Raw genomic sequence first — 16,237 nt, forward strand, 5'->3', positions numbered from 1 at the left:
GACAACTAGGGAAAAACCTAATATAGCACCCCAAAATAAAAAGTCAGAAAAGCCAGTTCCCATGCCTAAAGACTTCAGCACATGGGATCCCCTAGACTATCTTCCCCGCTCAGCGGCCCCGACCCTTCCCCTCAGGCATTCAAGGAAAAAATGATAGCCAGGCACAATTCTACCAGAGACTATATAAGGCCTATTGTATGTATACTCCCCTTGATCCTGATAGCCCTGAAAATCAGTGCATGATTAAAATGGCTTTAGTTAGTCAAAGCGCAGAAGACAATAGAAGAAAATTGAAGAAGCGGTCTGGGTTTGCAGGTATGGATACTTCACAGTTATTGGAGATAGTCAACCAAGTGTTTGTGAATAGAGATGCACTAAGCAGCAGAGAGAACCGCAGAGAGAGTGAACGCCAAGCCCGCCGACCTGCTAGCCACAGCTATTTGAAGGATCCCCCACAAAGGGGCAAGAAAAGGGGGGGCCCCAGGAATAATACCCAGTCTGGCTGTCCATGCTTGCAGCATAACCAGTGTGCTTACTATAAGGAAATAGGACATTGGAAAGACAAGTGCCCCCAGTGGAAAGGGAAACAAGGTGACTCTGAGCAGGAGGCCTCAGACAAGGACGAAGGGGCCTTGTTCAATCTGGCAGAAGGGTTACTGGACTGAAGGGGACCGGGCTTATGTGCCCCCAAAGAGCCCATGGTCAGGATGACAGTTGGGGGCACTCCTGACCTCAGGTGATCTTGTCAATACTTGTGCTGAACATTCAGTAGTAACCACCCTGGTTGCCCCCTTATCCAAAAAGACTTTTGATATAATCAGAGTCACAGGGGTTTGAGCAAAGCAAGCTTTCTGTTTGCCCTGGACCTGCACTGTGGGGTGGGGGTGGGGGGCATGAAGTGATTCACCAGTTTCTGTGCATGCCTGAGTGTCCCTTGCCTTTGCTAGGAAGGGACCTACTTAGCAAGCTGAGAGCCACCATCTCTTTTACAAAGCACGACTGTTTACAGTTAAGCTACCTGGAATGGGAGTCATCATAGCCCTTATGGTTCCTCAGGAGGAGGAATGGAGACTTCTTAACTGAGCCAGGCCAAGAGATAGGACCAGTTCTGGCTAAGCGGTGGCCAAAGGTATGGGCGGAAGGCAACCCTCCAGGGTTGGCAATCAAGCAGGCCCCTGTACTCATGGAAGTTAAGCCTGCGGCTCAGCCAGTCAGGCAAAACAGTACCCGATCCCCAGAGAAGCTCTTGAAGGTATCCAGATCCACCTCAAGTGCCTGAAGGCCTTTGGAATTATAGTCCCTTGTCAGTCTACATGGAACACTCCCCTCCTGCCTGTTCCCAAGCCAGGGACCAAGGACTACAGGCCAGTACAGGATTTGCGCTTGGTCAACCAAGCTATAGTGACTTTGCACCCAATGATGCCTAACCCGTACGTGTTGTTGGGGTTGCTCCCAGCTGAGGACAGCTGGTTCACTTGCCTGGACCTGAAGGACACTTTCTTTAGCATCAGACTAGGTCCTGAGAACCAGAAACTGTTTGCCTTTCAGTGGGAGGATCTGGGGCCAGGTGTCACCACTCAGTACACTTGGACCTGGCTTTCCCAAGGGTTCAAGAACTCCCTCACCATCTTCGGGGAGGCGCTGGCTCGAGACCTCCAGAAGTTTCCTGCCAAAGACCTAGGCTGCATGTTGCTCCAGTACATCGATGACCTTCTGCTGGGACACCCCATGGCAGTCAGATGCGCCAAGGGGATGGATACCCTGCTCTGGCACCTGGAGGACGGTGGGTATAAGTTGTCCAAGAAGAAAGCTCAGATCTGCAGACAGCAGGTACGTTACATGGGATTTACTATCTGACAGGCGGAATGCATTCTGGGATCAGAAAGAAAGCAGGTCATTTGCAGCCTACCAGAGCCTAAGACCAGAAGGCAGGTGAGAGAATTCTTAGAAGCCGTGGGGTTCTGCAGGTTATGGATCCCAAACTTTGAAGTACTGGCCAAGCCCCTGTACGGAGTCACAAAGAGGGGGTGACAAGGAACCTTTCTAATAGGGGTCCCAAGAGCAACAAGCTTCTCATGAATTAAAAGAGAAACTCATGTCAGCCCCAGCCCTGGGGCTGCCTGATCTGACAAAGCCATTTACACTATATGTGTCAGAGAGAGAGAAGATGGCGGTTGGAGTTTTGACCAGACCGTGGGGCCCTGGCCAAGGCCAGTGGCCTACCTCTCTAAACAACTAGACGGGGTTTCTAAAGGTTGGCCCCCATATTTGAGGGCCTTGGCAGCAACTGCCCAGCTAGCACAAGAAGTGGATAAGCTGACTCTTGGGCAAAACCTGAACATAAAGGGCCCCCATGATGTGGTGACCTTAATGCATACCAAAGGACATCATTGGCTAATGAATGGTAGACTAAGTACCAAAGCTTGCTCTGTGGAAATCCCCACATAACCATTGAAGTTTGCAATGCCTTGAACCCTGCCACCTTACTCCCGATATTAGAGAGCCCAGTTGAACATAACTGTGTAGAGGTGTTGGACTCAGTTTATTCTAGCAGGCCCAACCTCCAAGACCATCCTTGGACATCAGTAGACTGGGAGCTGTATGTGGATGGGAACAGCTTTGTCAACCCACAAGGAGAGAGGTGCGCAGCATATGCGGTGGTAACCCTGGATGCTGTCACTGAAGCCAAATCATTGCCCCAGGGTACTTCAGCCCAGAAGGCTGAACTTATTGCTTTAATTCGGGCCTTCGAGCTAAGTGAAGGTAAGACTGTAAACATTTATACTGACCCTCTGTATACCTTCTTAACTCTCCAAGTGCATGGGGCATTATACAAAGAAAAAGGCCTGTTGAACGCTGGGGGAAAAAGACATAAAGTCTCAGCAAGAGATCCTATTATTAGAGGCAGTGTGGAAGCCCTAAAAGGTGGCAGTCATGTACTGCAGAGGACACCAGTGAGCTTCCACCTTGATTGCCTTGGGGAACTCCCGAGCTGAATCAGAGGCTCCAACAGCAGTATCCACTCCCTACTGGGCATCAGTCGCAGCCCCCCTGCTCCCTCAGGTACCTGACATTGTACCTACTTATTCTAAAGAAGAGAAGGACTTTCTCCAGGCAGAGGGAGGGCAGGTGATAGAAGAGGGATGGATCTGGTTATCAGACAGAAGACTAGCCATGCCACAACTGCTAGGAGCCACAGTTGTACTGGCTGTGTGTGAGATCACCCACCTAGGCCAAGAGTCACTTGAAAAGTTGCTAGGCCAGGACTTCCACCTCTTGCATCTGTCAGCCCTTGCCAAAACAGCGGTGCAGCAGTGTGTCATCTGCTGGCAGCACAATGCTAGGCAAGGTCCAACTGTCCCTCTCAGCATACAAGCTTATGGAGCAGCCCCCTTTGAAGATCTCCAGGTAGACTTCACCAAGATGCCCAGATGTGGAGGTAGCAAGTATTTGCTAGTTCTAGTGTGTACATACTCTGGGTGGGTGGAGGCCTATCCAACACGAACTGAGAAAACTCATGAAGTAACCCATGTGCTTCTCCGAGAGCTCATCCCTAGGTTTGGACTGCCCTTATGAATTGGCTCAATGGGCCAGCATTTGTGACTGACTTGGTACAGAAGACAGCAAAGGTATCGGGGATCACATGGAAACTATATACCACTTACCAACCACAGAGTTCTGGGAAGGTGGAGCAAATGAATCGGACTATAGAAAATAGTTTAGGGAAAGCGTGTCAAGAAACAGGATTAAAGTGGGTACAAGCTCTCCTTATGGTATTGTTTAAGATTAAATGTACCCCTTCTAAAAGAATAGGATATTCCCCTCATGGAATATTATATCATAGGCCCCCTCCCATACTACAGGGACTCCCAGGCACTCCTCATGAGCTAGGTGAAACTGAGTTACAGAAACAGCTACAGGCTTTAGGGAACATAACACAAACAATTTCAGCCTGGGTAAATGAGAGGTGCCCTGTCAGTTTATTCTCCCCAGTTTACCCTTTCTCTCCAGGTGATTGGGTGTGGATCAAGGATTGGAACATAGACCCCTTGCGGTCACAGTGGAAAGGACCCCAGATCATCACCTTGACCACTCCCACAGCCATAAAGGTAGAGAGAATTCCAGCCTGGATCCACCATAGCCTTGTAAAACCTGCAGCACCTGAGACCTGGGGGGTGAGACCAAGCCTGGACAGCACCTGCAATGTGACTCTGAACAAGACGACAAGCTCTGCTCCAGTCACACTCGGAAGCTGACTGGTTCACGCACAGCCAAAGCATGAGGATAGTTAGAAAGATGACAAAGCTGGCACATATGCCTGTACAGATTTGGCATAGGTTTGATCCTGGATCCCTATTTGGAAAATGGTTTCCAGCTCTAGGAGGATTTAAAACTCTTATAATGGGAATAATAATAGTGTTAGGAACATGCATGTTACTCCCCTGTATGTCACCCGTATTTCTCCAGTCACCAAGAGGCTTTGTTACCACCTTAGTTCATCAAGAGACCTCAGCTGTTCACAGGAAGACCTGGGTAGTGAAGATGAGAATGAAAACCCTCACTAGTGAGTAAGGTTGTCAAAGGAGGGAATGAGGAGAGAGGCCATTTCTCTTACTGTCTCTTGTCTCTGAAGAGAAGGAGGAAGTAAAAGCTGCTTGAAGTTAAAGATGAACCCCCTACTCTAACCATGTGCTATCTATAGATCTTAATCTATCATGACCCTTTCACATGGACCCCTTGGAGTTGTAAGCCCTTAAAAGGGTCAGGAACTCTTTCTTCAGAAAGTTCATTCTTGAGATGCAAGTCTGCCGATGCCCCCAGCCGAATAAAGCCTCTTCCTTCTTTAACCCGGTGTCTGAAGGATTTTGTCTGTGGATCATCCTGTTACCAAAGGAAGCTATGAGGCTATTCTACTAGAAAAAAATGATTTAACATTAACTGCTAATAATTCACTTAACCCAACAAGTTTCTTAACAGGGGATCCAAATCTAAAAACAGAACATACATGTTTAGACTTAATTGATTACCATGCAAAGGTCCAGCCAGACCTAGGAGAAACTCCCTTCAGGATGGGATGACACTTACGTATAAATGGTTCCTCTTGGGTGATTGAGGATAAAAGACATGGGTATTCAGTAATTAATTTTAAAAAGCTCTTAAAGAAATAGAGTCAGAAAAATTGCCTAATAACTGGTCTGCCTAAACTTGTAAAGTGTTTGCACTCAGCCAAGCCTTAAAGTACTTATAGAACCAGGAAGAAACCAACTATACTGATCCTAGGTACGCTTTTGGGCTGGCACATACATTTCATACATTTGGAAAAATTTGGACTGAATGAAGTCTTATCAATAGTAAAGGTCAAGACTTTGTTCACACGGAGTTAATCACCCAAGTATTAAATAAGCTTCAGTTGCCAGAAGACATAACTATTGTCCATGTCCCCACACACCAAAAAAGCTTTTCTTTTGAGAGTCAGGGAAATAATCTAACAGATCAGATAGCCAAACAGGCTGCGGTTTCATCTAAAATGCCTATCTTTCATTTAACTCCTTGTCTTCCTCACCATTACAATCCCTATTTTCTCTGCCACAGAGAAAGAGAAATTAGTAAGAATGGGAGCCAGTCTGGACAATGAAAAAAGGATGGACTCATCACAATTGAGTCAAAAAAGTGCCACCCTCTCCAGAATCATGGGCCATAGTTTCAGGGGAGAACCCTACCAAAACTAAAGCTATGAAAAGTTTAACTATCTTCCATCTGTTCTATTACTCCTTCTCCTTCTCCCATTCTATTGCTAATCCTCTCGTTATTAATGTAACTACGATGGGCTCACCCCAAACTATTTCCTTTAATGCTTGCCTCATTATGCCCTGTGAAAATCTCCAGAGTCAAAAACAGCTCTTAGCCTCAGAGAAATATCTCTGTTACTGTTGGACAAGAGGCTCCCCCTAAAGCGACCCATGTTTGTTTATTTATTTATTTATTTATTTTTTGAGACAGAGTCTCGCTCTGCTGCCCAGGCTGGAGTGCAGTGGCACCATCTCAGCTCACTGCAACCTCTGCCTCCTGGGTTCATGCCATTCTCCTGACTTAGCCTCCTGAGTAGCTGGGACTACAGGCACTTGCTGCCATGCCCAGCTAATTTTTTGTATTCTTTAGTAGAGATGGGGTTTCACTGTGTTAGCCAGGATGGTCTCGATCTCCTGACCTCGTAATCCACCGCCTCCGCTTCCCAAAGTGCTGGGATTACAGGCGTGAGCCACTGCACCCGACCACGACTCCTGTTTTTTAACAAATGTAAAAAAAAAGGCCTGTCACAGCTGGAACGATGTTTTATAAACAACCGAATGTCAGGACTAGACATCATCAACAGGTGATTGTATGTCCTTAAAGCCATACATTTGCTTTGCTAAAGGAAACACTCCTTCCAATTGCCAGTTTAACCAATGTAATCTGGTGCAAATTTCTATTCTCACCCCCACTTCTATGGATCCTAACCCCGCTTTGAGCTACTTCTATGGCATAAGACCCAACTTGGCTGGCACAAATCTTACAGGGTCTTTCAAAACGTGTTTAGTCATCCCTCATGCTCTTAGCCCCCTTCCCTCTCTTCTCCTAAGCTCTTTTCTAACCAGATTGTCATATCTTCTATGCCCAGTGATAAGAATAAAATAAAATAGTTATTGTAAAAGTAACTAATTTAGGCCGGGCGCGGTGGCTCAAGCCTGTAATCCCAGCACTTTGGGAGGCCGAGACGGGCAGATCACGAGGTCAGGAGATCGAGACCATCCTGGCTAACATGGTGAAACCCCGTCTCTACTAAAAAATACAAAAAAAACTAGCCGGGCGAGGTGGCAGGCGCCTGTAGTTCCGGCTACTCGGGAGGCTGAGGCAGGAGAATGGCGTAAACCCCGGAGGCGGAGCTTGCAGTGAGCTGAGATCGGGCCACTGCACTCCAGCCTGGGCGACAGAGCGAGACTCCGTCTCAAAAAAAAAAAAAAAGTAACTAATTTAAGGCAAACTTTAACAATTAAAATAAGATATCAAGATACAAATGTCTGGTTAAAATGGATCAAATATTCTGTGCATGCATTAAACAAATGCTTGTGCACACCACCAGTCAGAGGCCCAGATTGTCCCTTTCCCACTCAGATGTTTTTCTAGTTGACGAGGCATGAACTGTATAGTAGCTCTTTTCCAAGACCCCAAAGCCTGGGGTAATAAATCCTGCTGAGCTCTCTCTCTGCTATTTCTTTTTTTTTTTTTTTTTTTTTTTTGACAGAGTCTTGCTCAGTCCCCCAGGCTGGAGTGCAGTGGCGCGATCTCAGTTCACTGCAAGCTCCGCCTCCCGGGTTCACACCATTCTTCTGCCTCAGCCTCCCAAGTAGCTGGGACTACAGGCGCCTGCCACCACGCTTGACTAATTTTTTGCATTTTTAGTAGAGACAGGGTTTCACCGTGTTAGCCAGGATGGTCTCAATCTCCTGACCTTGTGATCCGCCTGCCTCGGCCTCCCAAAGTGCTGGGATTACAGGCGTGAGCCACCGCGCCCGGTCTCTCTCTGCTATGTCTTAAAGTCCAACACCCGGTGGGTCAGGCCCCAAGAGCCATCCAGCCTCCATCTCCTAGCGTCAATTTTACCTTGTGTCTCTCACAACAAGGGGAAAACTTGGCATTTCTTGGAGACCTTATGGGATACAATGAGCTTAAGCCTTTCCAAGAGCTTACCAGTCAGTCTGCCCCTGTTCATCCTCCAGCAAATGTATGGTGGTATTGTGGTGGACCCTTACTGGACACTCTGCCAAGTAACTGGAATGGCACTTGCACTGTTGCCCAATTGGCTATCCCTTTCACCCTCGCATTTCAACAACTAGAAAAAGAAAAACCATAACACCATAAAATAAGAGAAGCCCCTTCTGGGTCTTTTGACTTTCAAGTTCATTTAGACACCGTTGGAGTCCCACGGGGATACCTGATGAATTCAAAGCCGAAGACCAAATAGCTGCAGGATTTAAATCAGTATTTCCATGGGTAACTATTAATAAAAATGGAGATTAGATAGATAAATTACATCTATTACAATCAATAGTGGTTTATTAATTTCACCAGAAATGCTGTCAAAGAAATAGCCGACCAATTAAGGCCTACTAGCCAGATAACTTAGAAAAACAAAATGGCCCTGGACATAGTATTAGCTGAAAAAGGTGGAGTTTGTGTTATGATTAAAACTCAATGTTGTACCTTCATCCCAAACAATACTGCCCCCAATGGGGACATAACAAGGGCCTTACACGAACTTACCACTTTATCCAATGAATTAACTAAAAATTCTGGGGTCAATAACACGTGTTCAGAATGGCTAGAGAGGTGGTTCAGTAAACGAAAAAAAATCATAGCCTCGTTTCTTACTTCTCTTATAGTTGTAATAGTTTTACTAATTCTTGTTGGGTGTTGTGTTGTACCATGCACCTGTGGGCTAGTACAAAGACTTATAAAAACAACGCTTACTAAAATCTCCCTTAGTTCTCCTCCACCTTATTCAGAAAAACTTTTCATTTTAAAAGATCAAGTCAAACAACAAAGCAAAGGTATGTTTAAAAAGTTTTAAAAAGGCCGGGCGCAGTGGCTCAAGCCTGTAATCCCAGCACTTTGGGAGGCCGAGGTGGGCGGATCATGACGTCAGAAGATCGAGACCATCTTGGCTAACAGGGTGAAACCCCGTCTCTACTAAAAAAATACAAAAAACTAGCCGGGCGAGGTGGCGGGCGCCTGTAGTTCCAGCTACTCGGGAGGCTGAGGCAGGAGAATGGCGTGAACCCGGGAGGCGGAGCTTGCAGTGAGCTGAGATCCGGCCACTGCACTCCAGCCTGGGCGACAGAGCGAGACTCCGTCTCAAAAAAAAAAAAAAAAAAAAAAAAAAAGTTTTAAAAAGCGTGCGGTTGCGGTGGCTCACGCCTGTAATCCCAGCACTTTGGGAGGCTGATGCGGGCGGATCACCTGGGCCTCTTCTGGTCAGGAGTTAGAGACCAGCCTGACAAATATGAAGAAACCCCGTCTATACTAAAAATACAAAATTAGCTGGGCGTGGTGACACATGCCTGTACTCCCAGCTACTCCGGAGGCTGAGGCAGGAGAATTGCTTGAACCTGGGAGGCAAATATTGTAGTGAGCCGAGATCGTGCCATTGCACTCCAGCCTGGGCAACAAGAGCAAAACTCCATCTTGAAAAAAAAAAAAAAAGTTTTTTTTTTTAATTATAAAAATTAAAAGGGGGAAATTGTAAAATACAATAATATTCCTCTTCAAAGGGTTAGTCTGTTAACTTTCTTGTTCTTTGTTCTCAGACTCAACTTTCTTGTTCTCCATGCCTCCTTACCCCTAGTTACTGTAACAACCTTGCTTCCCATCAGCTCTAATCAATAACTCACATCTATTCCCTTGATTACTCTGCACCCTTTCCACCCTTCAGAACCAAACGTCCTAGCACTGTGACTTATACATGCCCCTTCCCTTCCTTATTTGGAAAAACATTTACAAATAGCCAATTGGGTCAGTTTAGATTGTGCGGTCCAACCCCAGCCCATGGGGCAGTAACACAGAGGTAGAGACTTTACGTTAAAAAAAAAAAAAACCCTCCCTCCTTTGTTCAGGGTGCTCTTGCGAATCGTGATTAACGCAAATAAAAATCTTCTGCAGAAGTAAATTGCCTTACTAAAAAAACTTTTGCCTGAGTACTGGTTTCACTTTGCGCCACCGTATATTTTACTTCCAACCGTATTATTAATATGACAACAAAATACTTCTGTTCACCGTCTCAATAACATTCAAAAAGAGAGAGTAAAAAAGAGAGAATTTTCCCATGCTCTGGGGTGGACGTGGCTCAGCTCAGGGAGGAAGCCCTGTTGAAAAGGCTGCAACTTACGCTGTTACTTTTCTTCACTCAGCCCAGCATCTGATCACATCTTCCGTCACTCAGGGCCTGAGGGGGCGGAGCCTTAAGCATTATCCAATCAGGGACGCTGGGCTGGAAACGTCCAATCAGGCACGCAGCCTGAGCGAACAGCCCAGCATCTGATCACGTCTTCTGTCACTCAGGGCCTGAGGGGTCGGGGCCTTAAGCATTATCCAATCAGGGACGCTGGGCTAGAAACGTCCAATCAGGCACACAGCCGGAGCGAACAGGGCGGCTTCTGGTTTGGCGGGTCCTTTGTCTCTGGGTGCAGCCGGAGCTCCTGGTCTCCTGTTTACTGCTCTGTGTCCTGTACTCCTAAAGGCCCAGCCTCTGTGGCCCTGTGATCTGCAGGTATTGTGAGATCCACAGCTAAGACACCAGGACCCCTGGAAGCCTAGAAATGGTGAGAGTGCCGGTCGGACATCCCAAGCGAAGGGCAGGGGCTGGTTGGAACCGGTGGAAAGTGACGGTGGCGGGACTCAGGTATCCCCTTAGTCAGCTCCACAATTTGCTCCCCGAGTTCTCCTTGCCCAGCTGGGCCTCGGTTCGCTTCAGCCAAAAGATGGCGGCTGCGCTGTCAGCCCAGCCCCCAGGCGTCCTGTCTCTTCACTGCGCGGTGACGATGCCCTGGCCTGGAGCCCTCTCTGGGCAGCTCTGCCCCCGCAGCGCCGCTTCTCTCCCAGATTGTGCAGGGACCACGGGAAGAGTCGTCAGGGGAGAATCCTGACTCGGAGTGCGGGTTCACGAATGGGAAGAGCTTTAGTGCCTTGGGTTCACAGTTTCTCTTTTCTATTAAAAATTTATGGGGCTGGGCGCGGTGGCTCATTCCGGTAATCCCAGCACTTTGGGAGGCCGAGGCGGGCGGATCACTTGAGGTAAGGAGTTGTTAGGACAAACTAAGCTCCTCTTCAAAGACTCAACTTCCTGGTCAGAAGTTGTAAAAATTGTAAATCAACCCTACCTCTTCTTCCGCCTTCTCCTTTTCTCAAAACATCGCGCGTTTATCCTATTTGGAAAAAGTTTGTGTCTAGCCCAACCAGGATCAGCTTAGATTGTGCTGTCCGACCCCAGCCTATATGGGAAGGACACAAAAATAGGAACTGCGTTAGGGTTAAATACCCCTTCCTGGCCCAGCGCGGTGGCTCATGTAATCCTAGCACTTTGTGAGGCCGTGGCGGGTGGATCACAAGGTCAGGCGTTGTAGGTCAGCCTGGCCAACATGGTGAAACCCCGTCTCTACTAAAAATACAAAAATTAGCCGGAGTTGGTGGCAGGCGCCTTTAGTAATCCTAGCTACTTGGGAGGCTGAGGCACTAGACTGGCTTGAACCTGGGAGGCGGGGTGCAGTGAGCCTATATCTTGCCATTGTACTCCAGCCTTGGTGACAGAGTGAGACTCTGTCTAAAAAAAAAAAAAAAAAAAGACATCTTAAAATGGCCTTCCCTTATGTAAAACTGTGTTTAAGTAATTTCACGGATTTTTCAAACACTGAGTTTCAAAAACCAAGTGAGTAACTCTGACATGACAATTAAAGCTTGAACCTGGTGACTCCAAGCTAAGGCCAATATTAAGCCTGAAACAGAAGGGTTTTTTTTTTTTTTTTTGGACAGAGTTTTGCGTTTTGCTCTTGTCGCCCAAGTGGAGTGCAATGGCGTGACCATGGCTCACTGAAACCTCCATCTCCTGGGTTCAAGCGTGCTCCTGCCTCAGCCTCTCAAGTAGCTGGGATTACAGGCATGCACCATCATGCCTGGCTAATTTTGTATTTTTAGTAGAGACGGGTTTTCTCCATGTTGGTCAGGTTGGTCTCGAACTCCCGAGCTCAGGTGATCTGCCCGCCTTGGCCTCCTGAAGTGCTGGGATTACAGACGTGTTATTCTGAGAGAAGCTACAGAGCCTAAAAAGCTGGGGCCCCACAAGAAGATGCAGTTAAGGTTAAGATGAAAGGAAACTGGAAGGCTCTTTTTTTTTTGAGACCTCCCCTGTCGCCCAGGCTGGAGTAAGCTCACTGCAAGCTCCGCCTCCCGGGTTCACGCCATTCTCCTGCCTCAACCTCCCGAGTAGCTGGAACTACAGGCACCCACCACCACGCCCAGCTAATTTTTAAAAATATTTTTTTAGTGGAGACGGGGTTTCACTGTGTTAGCCAGGATGATCAATCCTGACTGACCTCGTGATCCACTCGCCTCGGTCTCCCAAAGTGCTGGGATTACAGGCGTGAGCCACCATGCCAGGCCTTTGGAAGGATCTTACTGATGATGAAGTTGTTATTGTTTTGAGGAACATTTTAGACTTTGTAAAATAAAAACGTTAAATTTATGTTAAAAATGAATTTCAAAAAAGTATTACAGCAGGAGGAAGTACCAACTAACTATAAGATCTTTATGGCTTGCAAAAATGTAGGCAGAAAAGGGCTTTTCTCCCTAGGGAGGAGCAAATAAGATTAGAAAGGAGGTGGGAGGAGAATAGCAAATGGAGGGTGAAAAAGTCAGATTTTACATCAGAGAATGTCTTATCCTGAAATCACGTTCTTAGGAGGGATGTAAAATGGAATGTATGTTGACTCAGAGTGAGGGTAGCTCAAAGTTCAGGAGCCTGAGGGAGAGAGATAAACTTAAGTAAAGTTTGATTAAGAAATATTTTATTTTATGCCTGGCCCAGTGGTTTATGCCGTAATCCCAGCACTTTGGGAGGCCAAGATGGGCAGGTCACTAGGTCAGGAGATTGATACCATCCTGGCCAACGTGGTGAAACTCCGTCGCTACTAAAAATACAAAAATTAACTCAGTGTGGTGGCCCGCACCTGTATTCCCAGGTACTCAGGAGGCTGAGGCAGGAGAATTGCTAGAACCCGAGAAGCAGAGGTTGCAGTGAGCCAGATCAAGCCAGGGCACTCCATCCTGGAGACAGAGCGAGACTCTGTCTCAAAACAAACAAACAAGAAAACAAAAAAAATTTTACTTCAGACCAGGCACAGGCCGTGGTTCACACCTGTAATCCAGGCACTTTGGGAGGCAGAGGCAGGTGGATCATCTGAGGTCAGGAGTTCGAGACCAGCCTGGCCAACATGGTAGAACCCTGTGTCTACTACAAATACAAAAACTAGCCTAGTGTGGTGGCAGGTGCCTGTAATCCTAGAAACTTGGGAGGCAGAGGCAGGAGAATTGCTTGAACCCTGCAGGCAGAGGTTGCAGTGAGCCGAGATTGCGCCCCTGCACTCCAGCCTGGGCAACAGAGTGAGATTCTGGCTCAAAAAAAAAAAAAAAGAAATATTTTATTTTGACCACTGAAGACAAATTCAGCTGATATTTTAAAATAAGAAATAGGAAATGTGCAGAGTGTGTGTCTGGCTGTGTGATAGGTAAGAAAAGAGAGCAATATCTAAGTCATAAGGGGAAGAGTATTTCTTTCTATAAACTATCTCTAGAGCACACAAACGATGGAGAATTTTATTTTTATTTTTATTTTTATTTTTTTTGAGGCAGATTCTTGCTCTGTCACCCAGGCTGGAGTGCAGTGGCACGATCTTGGCTCACTGCAACCTCCGCCTCCCGGGTTCAAGCGATTCTCCTGCCTCAGCCTCCCAAGTAGCTGGGATTACAGGAGCCCGCCACCACGCCCGGCTAATTTTTGTATTTTTAGTAGAGATGGGGTTTCACAGTGTTGGCCAGGCTGGTCTAGAACTCCTGACCTTATGATCCACCCACCTCGGCCTCCCAAAGTGCTGGGATTATAGGCATGAGCCACTGTGCCCGGCCGGAGAATTTTATTAATCACAAATATTTTCCAGGATTATCTATGTGTTTCATCTTTCCCCATCTCTTTTCTTTGTTCTATGCATTTCTTCCTTTTGGCTTTTCCTGGGCTGCATCTTATATATGAAACCAGTAAACATAACTACAGTGTTTTGCTGAGTTCTGTGAGTATCTCTACCAAATTACTGAATTTCACTGAGGTGATAGACCCCAATTTTTAAACAGTAGCTCAGAAGCGTAGATGGGCCCATGGGGTTTGTTGCTGGCGTCTGCAGTGAGGACAGTGTTGTGGAACCAAGCCCTGAATCAGGGTCTGTGCTGACTCTGGGTAGTGTCAGAATTCCAATGTTAGACAATGAGTTGGTGTTGGAGAATTGTTTGATGTTCAGCAAACTACAGATTTGGTGCCAGAAAAAAGATATCACGGAGGTTTGGCCTGGAATAAAACTCTGGGTGTTTGGGAATGGGAGGCTCTGCTCTCCTGTACACAGGCTGTCACACTGCCCATCCTGTAATTCCACGTCTTCTCCCAGGGTGACAGATGACTGAAAACTTAGAGAAAAGGAGCTTCACCGTGGTATTTTTGATCTGTATTTTGTGAAGAACCCACAAGTGTCTACAAGTCCCCTGGCATATCCCAAACCCCAGACACTGAATCTGCAGCAGCAACCTGTTTTCTCCACCAACCTAGAATCTGGACCACCTGTTCATAATCTCATCTTCCTGTATTCACACAGAAATAAATCAGTACAGCCCTACCTGGGTCACTCTCTGTAGCAAAAATCAGTCCTTTCACCTACATTGCGCTGTCTCCTACTCAGGGATTTATTTTTTTTCTTTTAGCTTTTATTTTTGGTTTGGGGTGCACATATGGTTTTGTTATACAGCTAAAATTATGTTATTGGGATTTGGCATGCAGATTATTTTTTCACTGAGGTACTAAACATAGCACCAAACAGGTATCTTTTGTGATCCTCTTACTCCTCCCACCCTCCACCCTCAACTAGGCCTCAGTGTCTGTTGTTTTCTCTTTGTGTTTATGTGTTCTTATTATTTAGTTCTTACTTGTAAATAACAACATGCATTTGGTTTTCTGTTTCTGCATTAGTTTTCTAAGAATAATGGCCTCCAGCTTCATCAATGTTATTGCAAAGAACATGATCTTCTTTTTTTAATGGCCACAGAGTATTCCATGATGTTTATGTACCATATTTTGTTTTTACTGAATATTTTACTTTATTTTCGGAGACAGGGTCTCACTTATGGCCCAGGCTCGAGTGCCATGGCATAATATTGGCTTACTTTAGCCTCAACCTCCCAGGCTCAAGGAATTCTCTCCTACCTCATCCTCCCAAGTAGCTGAAACTACATGTATGCATAACCACACCTGGCCAACTTTTCTTTTCTTTCTTTCTTTCTTTTTTTTTTGATTTTCTGTGGAGACAGAATTTTGCCGTGTTGCCAGGCTGGTCTCAAATTTCTAAGCTCAGGCGATCCACCAACCTCAGTCTCTGCCTCCCAAAGTGCTGGGATTACAGGTATGAGCCACCGCATCTGACCATACCATATTTTCTTTATCCATTCTACCATTGATAGGCATTTATGGCCTGTCCATGTCTTTGCTGTTTTGAATAGTGCTGCAGTGAATATGCATGCAGATGTGTCTTTATAATAATTTATATTTGTTTGGGTATATACCCAATTATAAGGTTCCTAAGTCAAATGATAATTCTGTTTTTAGTTCTGTGAGGAATCGCCACACTGCTTTTTATAGTTGTTGAACTAATTTACACTCCCACCAGGAGAGTATAAGCATCTCCTTTCTCTGCAACCTTGCCAGCATCTGTTATTTTTTGACTTTTTAAAAATAGCCATTCTGACTGGTGTGAGGTGGTATCTCATTGTGGTTTTTCTTTAATTTCTCTAATGATTAGTGATGAACTTTTTTTCATATGCTTGTTAGTCACATGTATGCCTGCTTTTGAAAAGCATTTGTTTGTGTTTTTTTGTTTACTTTTTAATGAGGTTGTTTGGTTTTCTCTTGTAAAATTGTTTAAGTTCTTAATAAATTCTGGATATTAGACCTTTGTCAGAGGCAAAGTTTGCAAATATTTTCTTTTATTCGGTAGATTTTCTGTTTACTCAGTTTCCTTTGCTGTGAAAACTTCCTTAGTTTAAATAGGTCCCATTTGTCAATTTTTGCTTTTGTTGCAGTTGCTTTTCATAGCTTCATCATGAAGTCTTTGCCAATTTCTGTGTCTAGAATGGTATTTCCTAGTTATCTTGCAGGGTTTCTTACAATTTTAAGTTTTTCATTTAAGTGTTTAATTTGTTTTGAATTGATTTTTGTATATAGTGTAATGAAGGGGTCCAGTTTCAGTCTTCTACATAGTGCTAAGTAGTTATTTCAGCACCATTTATGAAATAAATAACTCTTCCCACATTTCTCTTGTTAGCTTTGGCAAAAATCTGATGGTTGTAGGAGGGCGGCATTATTTCTGGACTCTCTATTCTGTTGCATTGGTCTTAT

General features: G+C 45.7%; 2 protein-coding genes across 2 annotated transcripts in view; one reads left to right on the forward strand and one right to left on the reverse strand.

The window, feature by feature from the left end:
- The window catches only part of LOC105551032 (zinc finger protein 506-like), a 118,236-nt gene that overhangs the window by 60,264 nt on the left and 41,735 nt on the right, over positions 1 to 16,237 (reverse strand).
- The window catches only part of LOC105551012 (zinc finger protein 93-like), a 37,878-nt gene continuing 31,796 nt past the window's right edge, over positions 10,156 to 16,237 (forward strand). The window contains exon 1 of the mRNA XM_011996134.1: positions 10,156 to 10,355. Coding sequence (XP_011851524.1) covers positions 10,353 to 10,355 — 3 coding nt within the window. The 5' untranslated portion in view covers positions 10,156 to 10,352. The remainder of the gene's footprint in view (positions 10,356 to 16,237) is intronic.

Source organism: Mandrillus leucophaeus, unplaced genomic scaffold (assembly GCF_000951045.1).
Source record: "Mandrillus leucophaeus isolate KB7577 unplaced genomic scaffold, Mleu.le_1.0 Scaffold1139, whole genome shotgun sequence".
NCBI classification, from domain to species: Eukaryota; Metazoa; Chordata; class Mammalia; order Primates; family Cercopithecidae; genus Mandrillus; species Mandrillus leucophaeus.